The sequence below is a fragment of the Siphateles boraxobius genome, unplaced genomic scaffold, assembly GCF_051911475.1.
Source record: "Siphateles boraxobius isolate OS27281-9 unplaced genomic scaffold, OSU_SipBor_1 13, whole genome shotgun sequence".
Taxonomy (NCBI): Eukaryota; Metazoa; Chordata; class Actinopteri; order Cypriniformes; family Leuciscidae; genus Siphateles; species Siphateles boraxobius.
Window position 1 is genome coordinate 4184053 of NW_027508733.1, and position 23935 is coordinate 4207987.

Consider the following 23935-nt stretch of genomic DNA (forward strand, 5'->3'; position numbering starts at 1 on the left):
AGACAAAAACGTTCACTTAGCCTAACCTTCACCAAACCTGGTTTATGTCTTACCGAGACCTCTAAAGATGATTGCTTACATAGAGAATCAGCAATCACACAAGACCAGGAGGTAAAATGCCTTCCGTCATCAGTGAGCTTCAACAAAAAGTCGGAAATATTATTATACTTTCACTTTAAACAGTCATGTGACCGATATAAAATGTGTCCCAATTCAGGGGCTGCTCCTGTGGTTGCGTTTGAAGGCTATATAGGCTATAGAGAGAAGACGCATCGCATATGTTAGAGTGTAAAATTCTGGGCAGCTTCAAGATAGTTTATCCATAGTTGTTCGATTACTATTCAGTTCAAGTAGCCTATAATTATTGAGATGCTGTGTGCGTAGCTACAAGTCAAGTAAGTTTATATTTCCAAATATTTCCTGTTGATACCAAGAAACTAGTTGAGTTGCCTACAGTTGAGACATGAGAACAGTTGAGGCACCTTAAATAACTTGCGTGCGCAGCAAGCACAAGTTGTGATTTTTGCTGTAGCTACACATGCGTAGGCTATAGTGTCCTCTTTGATCGTGGGAAATTTGAATAATAGACGCATCTCCGATCCGAAGATATCGGCAAAAGTGTTTCTTTCACAGACTTTCACATCGCATGCACACAATGAATAGCTTATTATCCTTATGTGACTGTTAAACGTAACTGGTGTCATCACAAACGTTATGCTGTGCCCTAAAAACTGGCATATTTCATGGTATTGTGTCATGCAAGATCATTGCAAAACCTAGAAAAATGTGCGAGGCGGCCAGCGGGGTAAGTTGAGACACTGTGTCTCAACTGTACCCGCGATGGATTTCTATTACGAAACAGGCTGTTTGTTCAACAGATTAACAGATAACAGATTAAACGTCGTAAATAGCCAGAATAGGAAAATAAAATGTGATATTCGTGATAGGCCTATTTAAACTGTGTATTATTAATGCATATATTAAATATATTATTCCTGTTTTATACATTTTAACCAGTGCTAATTTAAATAAAATGAATTAATTTAAATGGATGGATAAACAAACATGTTGCCCAATTTTTATTTTCTTTATTTGTCTTTATTTATTATATTTGTATGAACGGTTAGTTACCGTTACATCATTAAAATGGGTGTCTCAACTGGACCACATATGGGGACAGTTGAGACAAAGTTGAGACAAAAATCACCTTATTTTTATGAGTTAATTGTGGAAAATATAAACTACTTATGTTGATTATTGATTGATAATATCTTAGTCTACAAGCTAATGAAATGTCATATGGCATTCACTTCTTTCCAGTAGGCTATTGTGTGGAAAAATAAAAACGCAAAAAGTGTCTCAACTGTAGGCTACTCCGTCTACCCTAGTTTATATTAGTCTAAAGTAAACTGTAGCCGATTAGCATTATTCTGCCTGAATTACTCTTTCAATTCAGTGTATTTTGGAGTTTTTCTGTGTTACTTTTAGGTTAGACGTTGATGTATTGGGCATTATGTTATTATTGAATGCACGCCCTAATTTGGAAATGCGTATTATCACGCAGTGATCAGCTGCTTTTCACATGCATACGACATGCCCAGTAGAGCGCCTTCTTGTGGCGATGTTCAGAATAATTATTTAACATTGTCCAACAGTAATTTATGAATGGGATTGTTGTATACAGCCTGAATACTGTTAATTATTTAAATTTTTATGCATTAGAATATATGTATGTATATATTAATGTTTATTTCTCTTGTATAATTTGTTATAGAACCACACATGTAAACTCAACCAGCTCTTCAGTAAATAAAGTGAAACTTAGACTCTGCTTGGTGTGTCTCTTCAACTAAGAGTCAACTCATACGGTTCTGACCGACTGCCTGCTGTGTACATTCAGAACCTCTTCATTTCAATCATAATGTATGTAATTTTGCATTCAATAATACACTTCATGTTGTATATGTGATCAGATATGGTACTGAATGTGTAATATATTGCAGATATATTTACTTATGCAACATAACCACATTTAAAGAAATTTATAATTATCTACATTATAAATGCTTCATATTTTCAAGCTAGTTGACAAAAGCACAAGCACATCGGCATGTACTACAGTATTTAGCTAAGAGACTATCACTGGACTGAGGAGTGTGCGGTCATTACTTTTAAAAATATAGTAATTACAAGTGAAACTTGAAAAATTAGAATATCGTGCAAAAGTTCATGTATTTCAGTAATTCAAATTAAAAGGTGAAACTAATAAATTTAGTATATAGAACTATATACACATGCATGATTATACTTATTATACAGAGGATCGACATTACTGTATTTAAAATTCTTTTTTTTATTGATTTCATGTTATATTCTAAATTTCTGAGATTTTGAATTTGGGGTTTTCATAAGCTGTAAGCCATAATCATCAAAATTATAACTTTTACACGATATTCTAATTTTCGAGTTTCACCTGTATTCTTAATGGTATTAGGCCAATCATCAACCAAACCACAGGCTCTACTCTTCAGCACAATGGTAACCCCAAGAACTCACACATACCAGAAAACCTTTTTAAATTAAAAAAATAATAGAGCATTAAAAACTGACAGATTTCACCCCTTTATTAATATTGAGCAAAACACATTAAATAACACTTAAATAAAGTGTGCAGTGGATACATTCCCTTCATAGCCATTTTAACCGATGTGTGAGTGAATATTACCAGGCCAAACATTTAAGGGTATGTAAACTTATGCCATGCAGTCTGTTTACTGCTGCCTCTTACTCTTCACTTCATTCTCCTCTACACAGAAAGAATGGATCATCTACACACCTATTTCATTTTGCTCATCCTCTTCTGTTCCCCATGGTCAAGTGCTGGGACAGCTTTCCTGACCCATCTCGAAACGCAGTGTCTAGAAGACTGCAAGCCCGATGGCGGTGAGTACAAGTGCAAGACGATTGATAAAGATGGAAGGAGCCAAACTATGTACTGTTCACCTCAGGAAAACATGGACTACTGGGGTAGGCAGTGCAGAGCTGACAGTGTGTGTGGAAAGCATGGAGAAGACTACTCCTGGTGCAGAATCAGTATCTTTAGTTGGGGATACTGTGGGCTGGTGAAGGACGACAAGATCATTGAATCTGGAGAAGGCGCTATCATCACCTCTCGCCATCGCAACAAGAGAGCCGGAGAAGAAGTGATAGACACTGTGAATGACCAGGTTAACAAGTTAAAAATAACCTTTTCTGCAGTGTCAGCTCCGAAAGACATCATTGATGGCAATAAGTGGAAAGACGACGCGAAAGATATCATTAATCAATGGAGCGATGAAAAAATGAAGACAAGCGCAGGCACACTTATCCAATCTAAACATCTCCGTATCGACATGCAGGGCAAGTTCAAGCGCAACAATCTGTTCGTCTACAACCTGCAGATCCAGATAAATGGTCAAAAAGGAAAAACCACTGTTTCTCAGATCATTGTGCCTGATGGAGTTCCAGAAGAACACATGCGCAGAGGCTTCAGGGAGAGCTTTACTCGCCGAGCTCGGGTTTTTATTAATGTTTCAAAATTACAGTAATTTACATAGAAACATATCACAGTTTCTTAGCAAGTGCAAAAAATACAAGTAAGCTTATATATCAGAACAGTAGTTAATATAATAACTATTGTTTAAACTGAATCTCTTACTTGCCATTTTGCCACTTCTTTTACTGCTCTCTCAATAAATTACTGATTTTATGCAAAGAAAGCAACAAATATGTTTGTCTGTGAATCATATTTTTTGCACATCAGATAATTGAATAGCCCTGATAGACTGGTAAAGAGTCTTGGAGATAAATGTTAGTGTTCCTAGATTCAAACATGAACAAAATGTATAAACTTTAATACAGATCGTATCAGTCAGACATCAGGTGACAAGAGGCATAACAAGCTAAAGTAACAGCATTGTGCAGAACATGTTATATTTGAGACTGTTAAAAGGCAGTAACAAAACTTCTGAGTGTCCTGTTCATTATTAAGGGAAGTTTATTTTGGGAAATGTGTTGAATTATAGGCTATGGTCCAGCTAGATCTTTCAAAGGTGAATTAGAAAGAAAATTAATAGCATTTTATTTTACAGTCCTGTTCCCAATGTACATATATGTACTTATTATAATTACAATAACTGGATTATAAATAGGTAACCCTGAACCTAACCCGTAGTTTCCTCATATTAACCAGTTCTTTCTTAGGCAAGTACACTGTAAGTGCACATACTGTAATATAAAGTGCAGCCAGAAAATTTGCATATTTGCACACCCGAGATCTCAACTCAATGTTTATTTATATAGCACTTTTAAAAAAACGAGGGTTTACCAAAGTGCTGTACAAGCAATAATTAAAATAAAACAATAACATTAGAAAAAAACATGAACATTAAAACACAACCGGGTCATAGAAACTTAAAAATAACAGCTCTCATACTGAATTAAATGGCAAATTATAAAAATGAGTTTTTATATAAATAGAAAAGATTTTTATGCTGTTTTAAATGTTGAAAGTGATTGGGCCTACCTAACATAGGGGCAAGTAACCGCAAAAGCACGGTCAGCCCTACTTTTCAGCCGTGCTCGAGGGACCAGTAGACACTCAGCCGACCTGAGAGTTCTTGATGGAGAATACAGCTGTATTCAATCGGAAAGATATTTTGGTGCTAAACCATTTAATGATTTAAAAACTTAAACAAGAATCTTAAAATCGATTCTAAAACTTACAGGAAGCCAGTGAAGAGAGGCCAGTATGGGTGCAATATGTTCTCGCTTTCTCATCCCTGTTAACAATAATAATAGGCTAATGTGTAAGCATGAAAGGGCAGTCTGACTAATACCCATATAAAGGCCATTACAGTAGTCAAGGCGGGTAATACAGTTAATGAGACTTGACATCATTACTCAGGGCAGTTTTTTATGATTAATATTAAAACGTTATCAAAATAAATCCATGTTTTTTTTAATGAGGCTTAAATTAGTTTCAGACAAAAAACTACAGCCTCTCTTTCACATTATAAAACTGTAATGAAACCTGCATTCCCAACATACTGGGCCCTGTCCCAAATGGCACCTAAACACTCGCTGTCTTCCTACGTGTCCACACGTTTGTGACGTAACGCAGCTTGAAGCTCACTTAAGTGTGGCTAGGCAAAAGAGCACATCGAGCAGGGGCGGACTGGACATCTGGCAGACCGGGCTTTCCCGGGGGGGCCGATGTGCTTTTTGGGCAGATACATCTAAAAAAATTAATCTTTTTTTTGTGTGTCTAAATGGACCACCAAACTCGTTTTGTTTTGTTTTCTTTTGCTTAATTCGCGGTGCTGGGTTCTTTGTACCGGTGTAATGCATTGGTCAAAAAAAGTCAGTGTAGGTTTTTTTTCTTTCTCACAAACCAGACCATGAAACACATAGCGACCCATTGGTTCTTTTATTGATTGACACTGCTGTTATAACATGTAAGCTCTACCAATAAGTCAAAGTTCAAAGTCAAACTAATGTCTTCAACACTTTAAAAAATGCAGGCTAATAATTTTAACGAAACATAATTAAATAGGCTACAGTAAAATCCTGTTAATTGTAACATTTATATCATATGATAGCCTGTTCAAAACCAGACCATTCTCAGTAGTAACTGAGTTATGGTCTGGCAAAGCTTCATAGACAAATCATTTCCAAAGGGGCGTCACCAACGGACGTAGCTCAAATGCCTCTGGGCGCAATTGGATAGACCTAAAACCAATCAGAGCGATGAATGAGACGAGGTATGCAGAGCGACGGAGAAACATCTCAGAGTGTTGTTCTTTGCTCAGGTTTTAAAGGGTAACTAAACACTAAAACAACTTTTTTTAGTTAATGATCTGAAAGAATGGAGCTTTATAAATGCTGTTCATTGATTCCAGTAAATCTTTTGACATTTGGGTTTAAAGTGTTTTAATTCTACAATATATGGTTTAAAAACGTCTGAGTGCTGCCCTCTTCAGGTTGAACGGTGGCTACTGCAGTTGAATTTTCCTATTGGAAGTTGTGGTACCCTCTGATGTCAGAGGGTACCAGCTAACCAAGCCCTTGCCTACAAAGAGATGCGTCTCAGGTGCACGCCCCCCTCCGCTGGGCTCTGCCCACTTTTCCAGCATTTTTCAAATATTGCCAGTGGGTGGAGTCAGGCTCTGACCAGGGGTTTAGTTACCCTTTAACAAAAAGGAAAGGTTCAAATCGCTTAAAACAGCTGATAGCTGATTCGAACGAATGATGTTCCACGGCGGCATCCATCTTTGTAATGTAGGCAACAAAATCTGCTTCACCGTCGCTGCGCTGTCGTCATTGTGTAAAGCCCGCCTCAACGTTTCTGATTGGTGCCTCGATTTCGACGGATTGGAAATGGGCTTGAATGGGCTCTTTGCCAGACTTACTTGCAGAGCAAATCTAAATTTGCCGGAAGTTGTCTGGGTTTTCCCAGGCTGATCATATGAGTAATTATGCTGCAAATTATATGAGTATGAAAATATATTGTTAATTAATTAGACAGTTGACACATCATTACTCAAGACAAGTTTTTTTTATTAATATTTAAAAAGTTATAGCATAAAAATAAAGCATGTTTTGTTTTAAATGAGGCTTAGTTTGAGAACTTATTTTTGGTTTGAGACCAAAAATACAGTTTCTCATTGACATTATGATTGTCCACTAGAGGACAGAAAACGTTCAAACACCTGTTTTGTTCTGTTCATTAACACTGATCAAAACAGCGAAACTGACACCATATAATAATGTAACAGACATGAAATATACATGATATTAATATCTGACATTAATATCTGCATTACAGACAAGATCACGTTCCATCAACTTCATATTAACCAAAAAAAACTTTCTTTTTAAGTTAAATGAAACCCTTTGTCATCATATTTTTCACAGGAATGCAGAATCATTTCAAACACATTTTCCAAAGCATTCAGGGATAATGTCACTACAGACAAGAGCTTTCAGAGATCTGTCCATTCTTCATCAGTGAGTTTGTCTCCTCTTGCTCATCTTCTCTTTCTGAGGAATCTGTAAGATATAGAAAGATTCAGTGAAATTAAAGTGTTGGTTACTTCTACATCTAGTGTGGATGTGAACATTACCCAAACAGAAACATGAAAGAACATGGAAAGGATTAATGAAAAATAAAAAAATCATTGCATTGTCGTCTCCAGCACTAGATTGTTAAATAATATTTTTAAAGTAATATGGGAACTGTATGCCAAATTTAGCCAATAAATCCAGTAAAAATGTATTACTTGTTCTAACTTGTTCACATAGTGCCTATATGCACTTTAATTCCCACTGAAGTGCCTTGAAACGCGGAGCATTATTCATTGTGTTGAAGTAATTCCCACTGAAACAGGAGGACAGGGCGGGAGATATCGAGCAGCTCCTCCCCTTTTTTAAATAGCCAATAGCGTGTCGTTTATATCACGACTCGGCCAGAGCTGTTGAGCCGGTAAAGCAGCATTTGACAGTTTATGACAGCCTAATAGATTCCCCTTTAAAATGAAACTGTTTTACTAAAGCAAAACAATGATCATAATCATGCCGGGGATGTGTATTTTAAAAAGTGTGTAATTTATGTTAGTGTTTATATGGTGTTATCTCCTCTACTTGTCAGTGCTGTTTCTAATGCTGTCTATCTAAATGTTTCTCCTCCATATTGCTTTAAAATACAGAATTCAAATGGGTGAAAGCGCAGCTTCAGTGTTATAATGTAGGGGGCGGAGCTTCAGATTCTAGAGAGCATTTGATTGGATGGAAAATCTGTTGAGAAGATGAAGTGCAGAGTGATGTCATCAAAATCACAGATCCATATATTGGTGGAAGTGAGAGACTAAGTTTTGAACGCTTCGAAATGTGAATTTGTCATTGTTTCAGAGCACACTCGCTTATAAATAAAAGTATGGCTAATACATTCATAATAAAAGACCAAAAAAACTTCAATTTTGATTTTTTTGATTTTAAGAACTATTACACTGACAGGTTTGTGCTACTTACCTTGGACAATAAATGTCTTTGAGATCATATTTCTCCCATTCTCGGTGATATCTAGTTTATAAATGCCCAAATCTGTAGGTCTGATGTCATTGATAGTGAGATATCCAGTTTTGCGATCCAGGTGAACTCGGTCATCATGATCGCGACAACCGCTATTGTTCAGGTCATTCAGTCTGGCAATGACTTTAAAAGGATTTGTTTTATCTGTGCTTGATTTTCCAAACTTCCACTGTAACACATTTAAGCTTTGCATTTCAGTGATGCCAGTGTTTAGAGTGACGGACTCTCCCAACGTCACTGACACTGTCTTCATTTCATCTTTCTCACCAACGACCTCCTCTGCTGAACAGGAATAAAGATAGTTTTTGATGACAAGAGGTTTTTGATGACAAAATAGACACATTAAAACAGTATCTTCCCTTAGCTCAGTGTCTTTGTAGATATGTGCCGATATATACGGTAATACGATATATCGTGATAATGAACATGCACAGTATTGTTATTGTGAGCACTTTAAAATACAGTGAATAATTATTTATTATGATTTATTTAGATTTTTAGAATGCAAAATATTAATTTGATGAAATAAAATCAATCAAATATGGATTGAAATCTCATTTTATTAGATTTGACAGAATTTGTTACACAAACTTTTAGACTGCATGACTTTTTTCAGAAGCTGAATTGGTATTTATATATACAGGTCCTTCTCAAAAAATTAGCATATTGTGATAAAGTTCATTATTTTCCATAATGTAATGATAAAAATTAAACTTTCATATATTTTAGATACATTGCACACCAACTGAAATATTTCAGGTCTTTTATTGTTTTAATACTGATGATTTTGGCATACAGCTCATGAAAACCCAAAATTCCTGTCTCAAAAAATTAGCATATCATGAAAAGGGTCTCTAAACAAGCTATTAACCTAATCATCTGAATCAACTAATTAATTATAAACACCTGCAAAAGATTCCTGAGGCTTTTAAAAACTCCCAGCCTGTTTCATTACTCAAAACCGCAATCATGGGTGAGACTGCCGACCTGACTGCTGTCCAGAAGGCCATCATTGACACCCTCAAGCAAGAGGGTAAGACACAGAAAGATATTTCTGAACAAATAGGCTGTTCCCAGAGTGCTGTATCAAGGCAACTCAGTGGGAAGTCTGTGGGAAGGAAAAAGTGTGGCAAAAAACGCTGCACAACGAGAAGAGGTGACCGGACCCTGAGGAAGATTGTGGAGAAGGACCGATTCCAGACCTTGGGGGACCTGCGGAAGCAGTGGACTGAGTCTGGAGTAGAAACATCCAGAGCCACCGTGCACAGGCGTGTGCAGGAAATGGGCTACAGGTGCCGCATTCCCCAGGTCAAGCCACTTTTGAACCAGAAACAGTGGCAGAAGCGCCTGACCTGGGCTACAGAGAAGCAGCACTGGACTGTTGCTCAGTTTTGCATGTCATTCGGAAATCAAGGTGCAAGAGTCTGGAGGAAGACTGGGGAGAAGGAAATGCCAAAATGCCTGAAGTCCAGTGTCAAGTACCCACAGTCAGTGATGGTCTGGGGTGCCATGTCAGCTGCTGGTGTTAGTCCACTGTGTTTTATCAAGGGCAGGGTCAACGCAGCTAGCTATCAGGAGATTTTGGAGCACTTCATGCTTCCATCTGCTGAAAAGCTTTATGGAGATGAAGATTTCATTTTTCAGCACGACCTGGCACTTGCTCACAGTGCCAAAACCACTGGTAAATGGTTTACTGACCATGGTATTACTGTGCTCAATTGGCCTGCCAACTCTCCTGACCTGAACCCCATAGAGAATCTGTGGGATATTGTGAAGAGAAAGTTGAGAGACGCAAGACCCAACACTCTGGATGAGCTTAAGGCCGCTATCGAAGCATCCTGGGCCTCCATAACACCTCAGCAGTGCCACAGGCTGATTGCCTCCATGCCACGCCGCATTGAAGCAGTCATTTCTGCAAAAGGATTCCCGACCAAGTATTGACTATTGTGTGCATAACTGAACATAATTATTTGAAGGTTGACTTTTTTTTTTTTGTATTAAAAACACTTATTTTATTGGTCGGATGAAATATGCTAATTTTTTGAGACAGGAATTTTGGGTTTTCATGAGCTGTATGCCAAAATCATCAGTATTAAAACAATAAAAGACCTGAAATATTTCAGTTGGTGTGCAATGAATCTAAAATATATGAAAGTTTAATTTTTATCATTACATTATGGAAAATAATGAACTTTATCACAATATGCTAATTATTTGAGAAGGACCTGTATTTACTGACAATTTATCGCAGCTCAGAGGTGGCATGAATGAATTTACACTGCAATAACAATTGCATAAATAATGCTATTAAATGAATGGGTTTTGAATGGGTATTAATTGTTTTTTATTAATATGTAAATATGACATTTTTTCAATGACATGATCCTCCAAATAATAAACTAAAACTAGTGGCGGTAAATGTCTAAATGAGTAGGTCATTGAATCATTCAGGAATGAAGTAAATGGCTCTCTTTATGAATGGGCCATTGAATCATTGGTTCACCCGATTGATTCGCTCAAACACAGATTCATTCATAAAAGAAACACAGCTGTGTGTTGTTCGGAGACGCACAACAGTTCTGCTCTGGCTTTATATTTTTGTTGGCAAAATTGAACAAAAACAGACAACATCGTGTCTAAAATATAATACAATATTAAACTTTTCATTGAACTGTTGTATAAAATCAATATCACATTTGCACGTGTGCTATTCAGGACAGAAACAGCACTTGTGTGATATTGCTTAACTACGTCATGTGACAAATATGAGACAAACACTGTAAGAAATGTAAGATGAACTACATAGGTTTGAGACGGGGTGGGTGCGTTCATCATTTTAACATGTTCTTTTTTTCCATAAGCAATTAATTCAATTAACATGTCAAATCCACAATAAGGTCATACCTTTTCTACTTTCTAACTTGAGGTCATACTTACCCATTTGATCTGTATTTCTATATTTCCTGTGGCTGATGAATATTCCAACAGCAGCCACGGCTAAAACAATTATTCCAACAAAAACACAGATCAGCACTATATGACTGGACGATAAACCTCCTTCTGTTTTGATCGTCGACTCAATCACTGTAAAACGGTAGATCAGAAAAAGTTAAAACACAAAACTTGTGAGTATATCCAATAACTGAGATCTGAAATGGGTCAGATTACAAACAATTTTGATGTTGTATTTATTCATAGATGCCACCTACGTCACTACCAAATAGAACGCCGCCATATTGACGACCAATCTCGCCCGGTATGGCCGCCCATACTGCCCATTTGAATGAGAGAGAGACAGAGATACCTGGAGAAAATTTTCATTTTAGGCTCCGATCCTTATTTGTTTTTGATCCTTATATATATATATATATCTTGTGCATAACCCCGCCCCATACAGTGGGGATCGCTTGAAGGCTTTCAAGAGAACTGATGCATATCAATATGCCTTGGCTGGATCGGTAAAAGACGTAAAAGTGGGCCACCTGGCCACCAAGGATTTATGTTTAATCATGGGAAATGTAGGTATTATAGAAAAAAATTAAAATGTATGATTTTGGTGGTAGTTTGCTAGGTAGCAAGTTGTTAGCTAGCTAAGTGGCTAACAGCTGGTAGCTTAATTGACAGCTTTTAGCCACGGCTCACGGCTAGCTGTCATTAATCTGGATTAGGCCTGTCGTGATAGTCAATAAATCAATGAATCGCACGATAAAAAAAAATGAGCTCGATAATTTTTCTGGCAGCGATAATTTCCATTTGCATGCTTGTTTGTTTTCCTCGTCTCTCTCTCTCTCTCTCTCTCTCTCTCTCTCTCTCTCTCTCTCTACCAAAGAGATTGGATGACAACTCTGTTTAAGACATAACCGACATATTTTATGTGAATACTCTCCAAAACAGACATTTAAACATAATGTTGTGTGTATTTGTACATTTGCACAATTTGTATTTGTACATTTGCGCTGTATAGGGGTCTATGCTGCACGCTTCGCGTCGGGTGTGTGTGCACAGAAAGATACATGATACAATATGAGACATTCATACAATATGAGAGATTCCATCCTTTTCTTTTGGTATAGAATAAAATACCAGTTCGGGGTTCCTCTTATGGCTATTGTTGCAGCCAACTGCACAACATATTGCAGGCATTACTGGTCGTAAAGATGGCGGCGCAAAGCTACAGTGTTGTCATGTGACCCGAACGAATAGGAAACCTGAGAATCTGAGGTATCAATAATGTTGAGCAGAACAAATCAGCGCTGTGGTACCTGAACATGTGTGACAGAGTGTGTTGATGTCCAGATGTGTGGTCTGGTTGCTGATGGGATTGTTCAGCACACAGCTGTAGGTGTTTTTATCCTGATATTCCACTTCCAGAGGTAGAGAGAGACTGAAGCTGAGATCAGACACACTGATGCTGGACAATACACTGATTCCTTTGTACCAGGAGAGAGTCACATGACTCACATTCACCACTGATGAACACACCAATGAACATGATGATGAAGATGAAGACGAAGAACAGTGTGAAGAGTTACTGCTGATGACAGGAACAGGCAGAGGAGCTGGAAAGCATGAGAGAAAAAACAGACAATGATCAATTACATGTGAATCAGCCTGTTAGGCTGCAAGGAGGCGCCCAACATGGGAGATTCGGTCAAATAAACTGAATTTCATAATATAACCAAAAAGAATACTAAGGAGAACACAACCATAAAACGTTGTAGAGATGAATAATGAAACTTAGGCAACTGAGGGCTTAAATACACAGAGGACTTAAAATACACAGAGGACTTAAATACACAGAGGATTCTTCCCATTTCCCCATCTCAGGTCCATAAAGCTCTGTTAAGTCTTGACTGTAAAAAGTCTGCTGGCCCTGATCAAATAAATAGAGCCTTGTTTTTAGTTTTTTTTTAAATATCTGGGTATCTGATAGCGAGACCCATTGCCTCTATTTTAAATCTAAGTCTAATTAGTGGTTTGATTCCCAGTTCTTGAAAATCAGGAGTTATTCATCCATCACATGTGCTGCACTTCATTTTGATTTATCCAAAGTATTTGATTCTGTGGATCATGATATTCTTTTGCAAAGGCTCAAATGCAAAGGTTTTATTAATACAGTGTTGAAGTGGTTTTTAAACTATTTGACTGGAAGTGTGTGTCAATAGATAGTTATTTTTCTACTCCTCTAATAGTATGGGCAGGTGTTCCTCAAGGATCTATTTTGGGACCAATTTTGTTTATATAAATGAACTTGATGTAGGACTAGAGCCAGCAAATGTACACTTTTAAGCAGATGATACTATCATCTATACTATGGCTCCATCTGTAAAATTGGCAATGGACCCCTTAAAGACAGACTTCTCTTGTTAACCCAAAATAAGTGCTAAATACCAAAACGACTAAATATACTATTTTTACCCACTCCAGGATAACACTTAATGATTTTATGATTGAAAGTTTCAATGGCACTCATATTGAGAGGGTTGCCTCTTATATATAATATCTTGGTATCCGGCTTGATGATAAGTTCACTTTTGTTATGGATATTGATAGCCTTTTGAAAAAACTCAGACCACGGTTAAACGGATAGTTCACCCAAAATTGAAAATTCTGTCAGTATTTAATCACCCTCATGTTGTTCAACCCCATAAGACCTTCGATCATCTTCGGAACACGAATTAAGATATTTTTGATGAAATCTGAGAGCTGGATCACTCCTCCATACTAGTCCATAGGCTTCTTCAGGGATTGAACTTGCAGGCCCCGAAAAGTTATCAAAGACATTGTTGAAATAGTCCAAGTGACTACAGTGGCTCAATCTTAAGTTTATCAAACGACGAGAATACTTTTTTTGCGCAAAAAAAACTAAAATAACGACTTTATTTCAACTATTCATTTCCTTCTCTGTGGGCCTCGAGTCAGTTCACTAGTGTAAAAGCGTAAACTTCTGTTGTTGTACATCACACACATGACCAGCGTCGGCCAACAGTGAGCAAACGTGTTACGTAGCTCTACACAATCATACTAAGTTAACTGACTAGAGGCCCATAGAGAAGGAAATGAATAGTTGAAATAAAGTGGTTATTTTTGTTTGTTTTTGCGCACAAAAAGTATTCTCGTCGCTTGATAAACTTAAGATTGAGCCACTGTAGTCACTTGGACTATTTTAACGATGTCTTTGATAACTTTTCGAGGCCGGCAAGTTCCAATCCCTTAAGAAGCCTATGGACTAGTATGCAGGAGTGATCCAGCTCTCAGATTTCATCATTAATTCGTGTTCCGAAGATGAACGAAGGTCTTACGGGGTTGAACAACATGAGGGTGAGTAAATACTGACAGAAATTTCATTTTTGGGTGAACTATCCCTTTAAGTTTTACTACTGTTTGAAAACTTGAAGTACCTTTTTGTCAGTATTAGACTAGGGTGATGTAATATATATATATTGTTAAATTACAACATTGTGATTTATATGAAATTACCCAATGGACCTCCAATGCTTAAAGAGGAAACCCCATAAGCAAATTTTCATTTTTTTAAGTTTTACTGGGTATGTTATTGCAGGATATATCTTGATGACATATTGTACTATATAATACCAGATGAACAAAAATAATTTTACTTAAGACACCTTTTCCAATCATGCTCCTAATGCATGGAATAAGGCAAATCTGAGAGGCCTACCATTACAAAAATTGAAATATTCATACATCATGCGAAAATGTATATGTGTACCAAATTTTGTGGAAATCGGCCACATGATGGCAACTTAATAATAAGCAACTTTACGTTTTAGCTAATTACTTTACAACCATGTGTGATAGAATCAAAATTCGTATTTAATTTGAATAGTTTGACTAAACTTGCTCAGACTTTTTCCAACATTCTAAATTGTAAAAAAAAAAAAAAATTCGTACTGCTCTAGGCCGTTCATCCAATTCGCATAATACTTAGCATGTATCATTCCCAGATCCTCATAACAAAAACTTTGTCAAAGCAAAGAAAATATAGAAGTTCATTTATGGGTCTGGTGATGCCCATTTAGATCTATTAGATCTATTTTGATCTATTTCATTTGAATGCAATGTCTAAACTTGATACGCATCGTCAACAGGACATTCTGAGCAAACATGCAGAATTTCATGAATTTCTGATGCTCGGTCCATATTTATCCCTCATAGTTTAAAATCAGTGTAAAATACATTGACGCATAAAATGCATTGTAGTTTCATAAAGTTTAAAAATGTCTAATCTAATTAAAGTCATTTCAGTTTGCAAAGAAATCTGTGATCTCCAAATGACCCATTTACATAATCCCAATGCTATGGAAAACCATTTAGTCAATTATTGCTGTCCAATTAAAATTAAGAGACAAAATATTACCTATTGCAATATAGTAGCCTACATAGAATAATACTACCATACTGACACACTTAAAAACGGATTTTATATTTGTATTACAAAGCAATGAAATCAAACCGAATGGAAATGTCTTCAGGCTCTGCGCTCAGCTAGGCGGCCTTCGCATTGATTGGTTCGCACAGTTACACCGCTCTGCCATTGGTTCGTGCAGTTCCCACTAACCAACCAATAGCGTGCGAGTAAGCCTCAGCACTGTTATGGCTGTGCAGTAGCGCTTCGTTATTTTATAAAATGCTTCAGTATTTCTGAGAAAAGGAGTTTTTCCCTATAGCGTAGGCTATAGCTACGCTATACGACTGACCGTTCGAAAGGGAACCATGTTTTAACTACTCACCAGACACAATAATACTGATTTTTTGGGGTTCAGAATCTTTATCGCCAAAGATATGTAAAAGTTCATACAGTCCAAAGTGTTCAGTTCTGATGTTCATGATGGTGAGATCTCCAGTCTGATCATCCAGATGAAGTCTGCCTCTGAATCTCCCATCAAGAATATCATCATATAATGAGACCTTATTGACCTGTCTGTTGATCTGAGCTATACGAGTGCTGTCCGGTCCAAACGTCCACAGTATCAGATCAGCTTTCTGTATTTCAGTAAGACCTGCATGTAGAGTGACTGAATCGCCCTCCAACACTGACTTCACTGCATCAACACCAAACACACCTGAAGAACAAACAAACAAACAGAATCTCAAATGGAGCTGTAAGGTGATTTTAACTTCATGAGACTGTGCGGAACCAGCCTTATCATGGTGGCCAATCAAATACCTGTATAGGGACGTCCCGCGTGACGTCATGCCATTTGGAGCAGCCATTTTGACGGAATAGGAAAATGCTATACCGCCGGTGATAATACAACTCGTTGCGAAATAGTTCTATCATGCCCGAGCGATGCTGTGCAGTTGGATGCGATCAGATATGTGATCATACAAAAGGAATATCTTTATACCGTATCCCAAAAGAAACAAAACGGAGAAACAAGTGGTTGGCGGCAATAAACAGGCAAAACGCTGATGGTGGTGTTACTGTTTGGCTTCCAACTCAACACAGTCCAACTCAACACAGCTTTGCACTCCTCATTTTGGATCAGGTAAGTTGTCCCCTCGAAGGCTAATGAATGGTTTCTTGGAGTTCGGGAGCAAATGTTATAAATCCACTGTTGCCGTAGAAATCCGCAATGTGTGTGTGCACTACCATTCAGCATAACATAAGCTTGTCATAGCCGGACACATTAGGCTCCCAATTTTACGAGTATATATATTATTATTATTATTATTATTATTTGTTTTGTTTTGCTTTAAACAGAAAATCATTTGTTAATCAAACGTTTAGCTGTCGCCCTTTATGATAGAACTATTGTGCATTTTTTCACGGTTCTAACGGTGTATGGGTTGACTACATTTTTCTACGTTTTTTTGTAGCATTGAAAAAAAACCCCACCAACATTAGAAACAGTATTAAAGTAGTAGTAAAGAGTAGAGAAGAGAGCCGTGGAACTGCTCAGTTAGCTTCAGAGTCAGTAGTTACTGGTAAATGCATTTACCTAACACACTGTAGCCCAATGTCAAAACGTTTTTATGTAATTATATTATTAGTAGGCCTATAATAATATATATTACCCACGGCAATTATTATTATGGGTGTTATTATTATCTATTATTATGGGTGGCCCACGCCTAATAATACATCCATTGCCACTGAGTAGCTGACAGATGTATTCCGTCAAAATGGCTGACACGCGGCTAGGGGTCACGTGACTGGGAGATCCCTATAGAAGGAATGCATTAACGTCACTTTCCCGCCGGAACACGCCCCCTCAGCCGGACTGAGTGGCAGAAGAGCAGCTGCGTGACTGGATTTAATAGGAGAAACTGCGAAAACGCAAGTAAAACAAACGATTATCAATTTAAACTAAAGATTGGACTCAATATAGTGTTCCTTACAACTTACTAAAGATCCAGTGATCCATGGATATTAACATGCAGCCAGGAATCGTGTTTCCTGACATTTAAATGTGCCTGATTTCGACACCAGGGAAATACATACAGCAAATTTGCCTGTGAATGCTTTATATAAATACAAAATAGGCAGGTCTAAATCCAGGTGATCACTTATCAATGTTATATATATCATCATATCGTCTAGAGACTTAAAACTTGTATAGTTTTTTGTCAGTGTTTATTTAAAAATGTCAAATTATACAGAATATACAGTGGTAAATATTTGATTGATGAGTTGTCACTGTAATATATAACAATACAATATATAGAGAATGATTTCCCACTAAATTCAGCATATTGACACAAAAATGATAACTGCGAATCCACCTTTCGCTGCCTGGAGTCCAGTTGTTTCTATGAATTGCAGCGATCTATTTGCTTCTCTGTTCTGTAGCTTTAGGTAGTCTGTAAAAATATTCCTCATATTTCTTGTCAAATCTAGTTGTACAGTCAGTCCCAAAGCTCTTTCCCGTTTTAGACGCGTTTTGTGTGTTTTTCCGCAGCATTCACGCTGAAAACCAATGCTGCCGCTCAGTCTTTTTGCCACTTGTGGGCGTAACTGCAGTAACTCCGGCCAACGGTGACGTCACGTGCATTCCCTCTATTGGCGGGGACTCCAGTTCACGCAATATGTTCAATAAACGCAAAGTTTAATAACGTCGTTGTTCCTTCTCGTGACAGAGACATAATTAAATTCAAAGGATTAGTCATTAGCAACGATTGCTTGCATGCATTATCCAAAATCACCTGGTGTGTTTTTACCACACCGAGCTACCGTTTGAGCACCAATCTTTCGCATGCTTTCATTTCATTTTTCAATAAATGTCAATAAATAGAGCCAAATCGCGGAAACTGCCCATTTTAATATCAATGTCAGGTAGGCTAAGCTATGTCTTCTCTGCTCACTTAAGTGGGTTTATTATAAACAGCCACTAGTGTGAAGTTTTGATGGGGTTTTTAATTATGGAAGTCATATCAATATATCAAGTAGATATTGATCAATCTCAAGCAGCCTCATTTATATATATATAAAAAAAAAACGTAGGCTATAGGCTGCGTCAAGCACAGCTGATGACCTTATAGCCTAACGCCCACATCTAAAAAAAAAAAAAATAAAACGCACGCACACCTCTGTAATAAACACAGGGGAAAAAAACCGCACGCACACCTCTGTAATAAACACAGGGGAAAAAAACCGCACGCACACCTCTGTAATAAACACAGGGGAAAAAAACCGCACGCACACCTCTGTAATAAACACAGGGGAAAAAAAACGCACGCACACCTCTGTAATAAACACAGGGGAAAAAAACCGCACGCACACCTCTGTAATAAACACAGGGGAAAAAAACCGCACGCACACCTCTGTAATAAACACAGGGGGAAAAAAACGCACGCACACCTCTGTAATAAACACAGGGGAAAAAAACCGCACGCACACCTCTGTAATAAACACAGGGGAAAAAAAACGCACGCACACCTCTGTAATAAACACAGGGGGAAAAAACGCACGCCCTCCTCTGTAATAAACACGGATATGTTATATTGTTTTAGTTCCGTCCAAATCGGTACATGAAATCCCAGATCGACGCCGGTTTATACTCTTGAGATTATAAATGTTGAACTTATATAAAAACTATAATGCCAAACTCCTAATTTCAAGGAGACTTTGCCTTTGGGCAGTTAAACTATACATGTAGGCTATATTGTAATTACTGTAGTTAAATGGGTAGACTAAGGCTATGTCTCTCAATCAAAGCATTTCACGATATTTCGTATCATTGCAACTGTAGGCTATCATACATGCACTGAACCCGAGATAACAAAATGAAAGTGAAATTCCCTAGGATACTCACCTTTCAAGGATAAAAAACAGATAAATAAAACACAAATCATCATACTGCTGTAGATCAGAGTGAAATGTGGTTTAAAACAAAGATGTAGTGTAGCTCTTCGAGTTGCGTTCTCGGAGTGTTTCTTCTTCAGCGCTCCGTTTCAGACAGACAGCGACGATTAGCATAATTTTATCTGTAGGTATAATCTAACTCATATTTTTATATATAAACGACTTCACAACAACAGAGGGACTATATTTTTTGAAAAACTCTCAATGGTTGCTGCCTTGCTGGTATAAAGTTGCCTAGGATAAATCTGCGTTTCGAGGGAAATTGGCAGAGTTAAGTATCAGGATATTTCATGAAGAATGTCGGTATTACCCTGTAAACTTGAATTACCTGTTTTAATGAAACTGTTTCAAGTTGTTCTGTGGTGTTAATGAAATGCAAACTAATAAACACAACGCAAGGTGTCCCTTTATGCACACCATAGAAGCGACTGAAGGATAACAACAGTAAAAGACATTATGAGTCCTCGTGGAAGGTGCCGCTGTTCCACAGCCTATATTTACTATATTATTCAAGTTTATGGAAGTTAAGCAGGGATGAACCTCGTCAGTAGATAGTCTACATTACATTGGATCTTTTGTGAAATTACTGGTAACAAATACCCTCTGGATCTTCTTGGTTAGATGTCTTGTGGTAAAAGCGAATACCAAACAAAACTGCAGGCAGAGCACAAACACAGACACAGAGACAAACACAAACAAACACCAGCGCTACATGACCTGCAGACAAACCTGCTGCTATCATGGAAAGAGAGACAGAGTGTCAATATTGTAACAGAATCTGAGAACATCTCTGTAAATAAATGGACCGTTGTTGTACCTGCACATGTGTGACAGAGTGTGTTGATGTCCAGATGTGTGGTCTGGTTGCTGATGGGATTGTTCAGCACACAGCTGTAGGTGTTTTTATCCTGATATTCCACCTCCAGAGGTAGAGAGAGACTGATGCTGAGATCACACACACTGATGCTGGACGATACACTGATTCCTGCGTACCAGGAGAGAGTCACATGACTCACATTCACCACTGATGAACACACCAATGAACATGATGATGATGATGATGAAGAACAGTGTGAAGAGTTACTGATGATGACAGGAACGGGCAGACGAGCTGGAAAACATGAGAGAACAAAGAGAATAACATGTTTCACTCTACAGTGGATTGACACTGCAATGCAATGAAATTAAACCAAATGCATCCAGAGATTGACTCACCAGAAACAATAATATTGTATTTCCTCGGTGGGACCTCTTTTCCACCAAATGGAATATGTAGTTCATAAACACCACTGTGTTCAGTTGTGGTGTTTGTGATGGTCAGAGATCCAGTTTGATTGTCCAGACTCAGTCTGTCTCTGAATCTCCCATCAAGAACATCATCATATAATGAGAGCTTATTGACCTGTCTGTTGATCTGAGCTATACGAGTTCTCTCAGGTCCAAACGTCCACAGTATCAGATCAGCTTTCTGGATTTCAGTGACATCAGTTTGTAGAGTAACAGAATCTCCCTCCATCACTGATAATGTCTTTACTGTATCATCACCAAACACACCAGAAAAATAAACAGAGACAGTTTCTTAAATGCAGATATAAACTGAATATTTTATCATGGACCTTGCTGTTTTCTATTCTATTCACTCTTCATTTATGGAAAAGCTTTATGTGGATTTTGTGTCTAACATCCTCTTTTTTGGAGCGACATGAGGGTGAGTAAAGGATGATTACATTTTAATTTTCTGAGTGAACTATCCCTTTAAGTGCAATAATTCCTGTCTTTACAGGTCCAAGTTCACTCAGGGCCAGTCAGCAAATTTCCTTTGGCACAGATTTGGCCCAGATAAACAGATTTGGCCCGCATCTTCTTTGCCAGAACTGAACCAAAGCAGTGCCATAACTCCAGCAAGCATGAGCTAAATAATACAATTACATGTGGCCCATATATGAGCCTTGTATGCAATTTTATTGTGGCTGAGTTCTGTTAAAATCTGGTTTGAATAGTAGTATACTAGTTATATTTGAACTCAAATGTAAATAAAACACTCATCCACATAATATAGTCAAAACAATTTACTTTTGACAAGTGTTTAAATAATCACAGCTACTCCGTTGTACTTACAGTAGTATTACGTTGAAAACATTTTTAAGAATAAATATAATTAGCTACAGCTACGTTTCTAATCCAGCAAGATATTTTACGCAAACAGGAAAATCAAAATGTTGAATAAAATCAGATATCCGGTAAGTTAACTGAATAACGTAAATGCAATAGTGACATCAGCACAGAAATTAGGCATTTGTATTTCATGCAGACATAAAACATGCTTTGTTATTAGAAATATAATCTTTGCATTTTTGTTGGTTTAAAAAAAAATGAATAGGGGAGATCGGGGCACAACCTAACGCGGGGCTAGTTGTAACACCTTTGTTTTAAATACTTCCACACATGCATGACGAAAATTTACTAGTTGCCATATCAACACTATAGAGAAATAATTGCGCCAAAATTCAGAAATCTTTGGATGATGTCACTGAACATTTATTTAACCATAGCAAAAGTAATTGTTTTACTTATGTTAATTTTTCATCTCTAGTTTTGGTGTTTATTTTAAATGAGACAAATCTTATATTATTTAAATCTCCAATATGTTATTTAACAGTTGATATGGTTCTTTACTGCTTCACTAAGTAGCAGAAGACACTAGCCGGGTTTCGATCAGTGCAGTGGGCGGCAGGGGTTCAATCTTCAGCTGACTGGCAGGAGCCGCCACTGGCATGTCACATGACCTGACAGTGGCTCGCTGGCAGTCTGCCTTGGCAAGTTTCAGAAACCATTTATTTTTGGCAGTTTTTGTGCTTTGTTCCTCGATTTCTAGCTCAAAACATCAATCATACAAAAGAACATAATCATATCAGCAGAAGCATATTATATGAGCCAAAAATAAATGATTTCTGAAACTTGCCAGAATCAGACTGCCAGAGAGCCACTGTCAGGTCACGTGACATGCCAGTGGCGGCTCCAGCCAGTCAGCTGAAGATTGAACCCCCACTCAGGTGGGGCATGTTGTCACAATGAGCCCCTATTAGAATAAAGGTGAATAAAGACTGAGAGTCAATGTTCAGAAATTATTCATTATTATTATGTTTTGAACTATGCTGTAGCTATAGCTGTTTTCGGCTGTGTTCGTTGTCATTAAAAAATGCCATTATTTTATGAAAAAGTTAATAATTGTATTTTATTGAGAAAATATTTTAGTTTATATCTTGCATATATTTTTTATTAGATTAGATGGCATTTTAAGTTGTAATATGTTACAATATACCCCACCTATGGGGCATGTTGTCACATTTCACTTCCATTCTTTCGGGGTAAAATAAGAAAAAAGTATACACTGTATTAACAAAACAAAACCATATAGGCTTATTGTACAAGACATGTGTGAAATTAATGTCGTAAAAATAAATACTCTGAACCCTAATTAAATTTACACAAACGGAGAATGTCAAAAAGCGTTAGTTGTGCACCTCTCCCCCAGCATCTGTAATACACTCATTAATCTGGCCGTTTCTCTTTCTCCAGACTTCACCACCCCAAGACATTTTCTTTTACTTTAAGCTCCAAAAACAGATCTAAATGAACATCAATTCGGCAATTTGTAATCATCCTCGTTATCATCATTCAATTCAATTCAATTCAAATTTATTTGTATAGCGCTTTTCACAATACACATTGTCTCAAAGCAGCTTTACAGAAATCATCATTTCTTATATTTTACATTTCATTGAAGTTTGTAAAGTGAAAGTAAAACTTAAATACTCACCATCATCCACGAGTAACGGGACGAAAAATAAAACAAAAATCTTCATATTTCTGTACATCTGAGTAAAAGGTGAGTGAACAAAGTTGTCCATTATAGATAACTCCGTTCGACGTCCATCCGCTTCTAAATGACCCAATCACTTCCTGACAGCGAGGATTATTAACATAGTTCCCCGTGTAGCCTATAGCTTTCTTCGTTATATTGTAGCTATTTTTAGCTAAGACGTTAATCAAGTGATCTTTAGTGACTACTCTTTAAATAAGGGGAATTTACCAATGGGAACTTGAATGAAATACTGGAATCATCAGGCATCATTCCTGTTTTTGACTTTCGATCTGCATTCGATACAGTGATGAATAGTTGTTAGAAAGTGCTAGTGGCCTCAACAAGTCAAAACTCGAGGTAAAACTTTTTGTTCATGACAAGTGTAGGCTACCCCGCACGTCATGAAAAGTGAAGCCAAAACATTTCTATTGGCCCCTGGTGTCTGGCTGCAGTACAGGCTTAAGCCCCGCCCTCTCTGTCTGATCCAATGAAATCAAAATACACTACAATCCCCCCCCCCCCCCCCCCCCCCCCCCCGCATTTTTTTTCTTACATTTCGAGTAGTTCTTATTTGGCAGAGAGATAACACAATTAACTTCATTAGACATTGTTTT

The 23935-nt window shown here is 37.4% G+C and overlaps 1 protein-coding gene and 1 long non-coding RNA gene across 3 annotated transcripts; one reads left to right on the top strand and one right to left on the bottom strand.

The window, feature by feature from the left end:
• The first annotated feature begins 241 nt into the window (after nucleotides 1–241).
• On the top strand, nucleotides 242–3649 carry LOC143735548 (uncharacterized). The gene is made up of 3 exons (XR_013203216.1): nucleotides 242–395; nucleotides 1775–1923; nucleotides 2815–3649. It is a non-coding gene; the product is annotated as an uncharacterized LOC143735548 (long non-coding RNA).
• Nucleotides 3650–6576: 2927 nt separating this feature from the next.
• On the bottom strand, nucleotides 6577–23694 carry LOC143734881 (uncharacterized). Of its 2 annotated transcripts, XM_077225244.1 has the most exons (8): nucleotides 23277–23694; nucleotides 20672–20989; nucleotides 20274–20567; nucleotides 15882–16214; nucleotides 12390–12686; nucleotides 11065–11211; nucleotides 8068–8409; nucleotides 6577–7089 (listed from the first exon to the last, which is right to left on the bottom strand). In XM_077225244.1, the coding sequence occupies exons 1-8, from the start codon at nucleotides 23365–23367 to the stop codon at nucleotides 7007–7009; spliced, it is 1905 nt and encodes a 634-aa protein (XP_077081359.1). In that variant the 5' UTR covers nucleotides 23368–23694; the 3' UTR covers nucleotides 6577–7006. The 2 variants fall into 2 exon arrangements, with proteins under 2 accessions (XP_077081359.1, XP_077081360.1); XM_077225245.1 differs by lacking the exon at nucleotides 15882–16214 and having other exon boundaries at nucleotides 23277–23626.
• Between the last annotated feature and the right edge of the window lie 241 nt (nucleotides 23695–23935).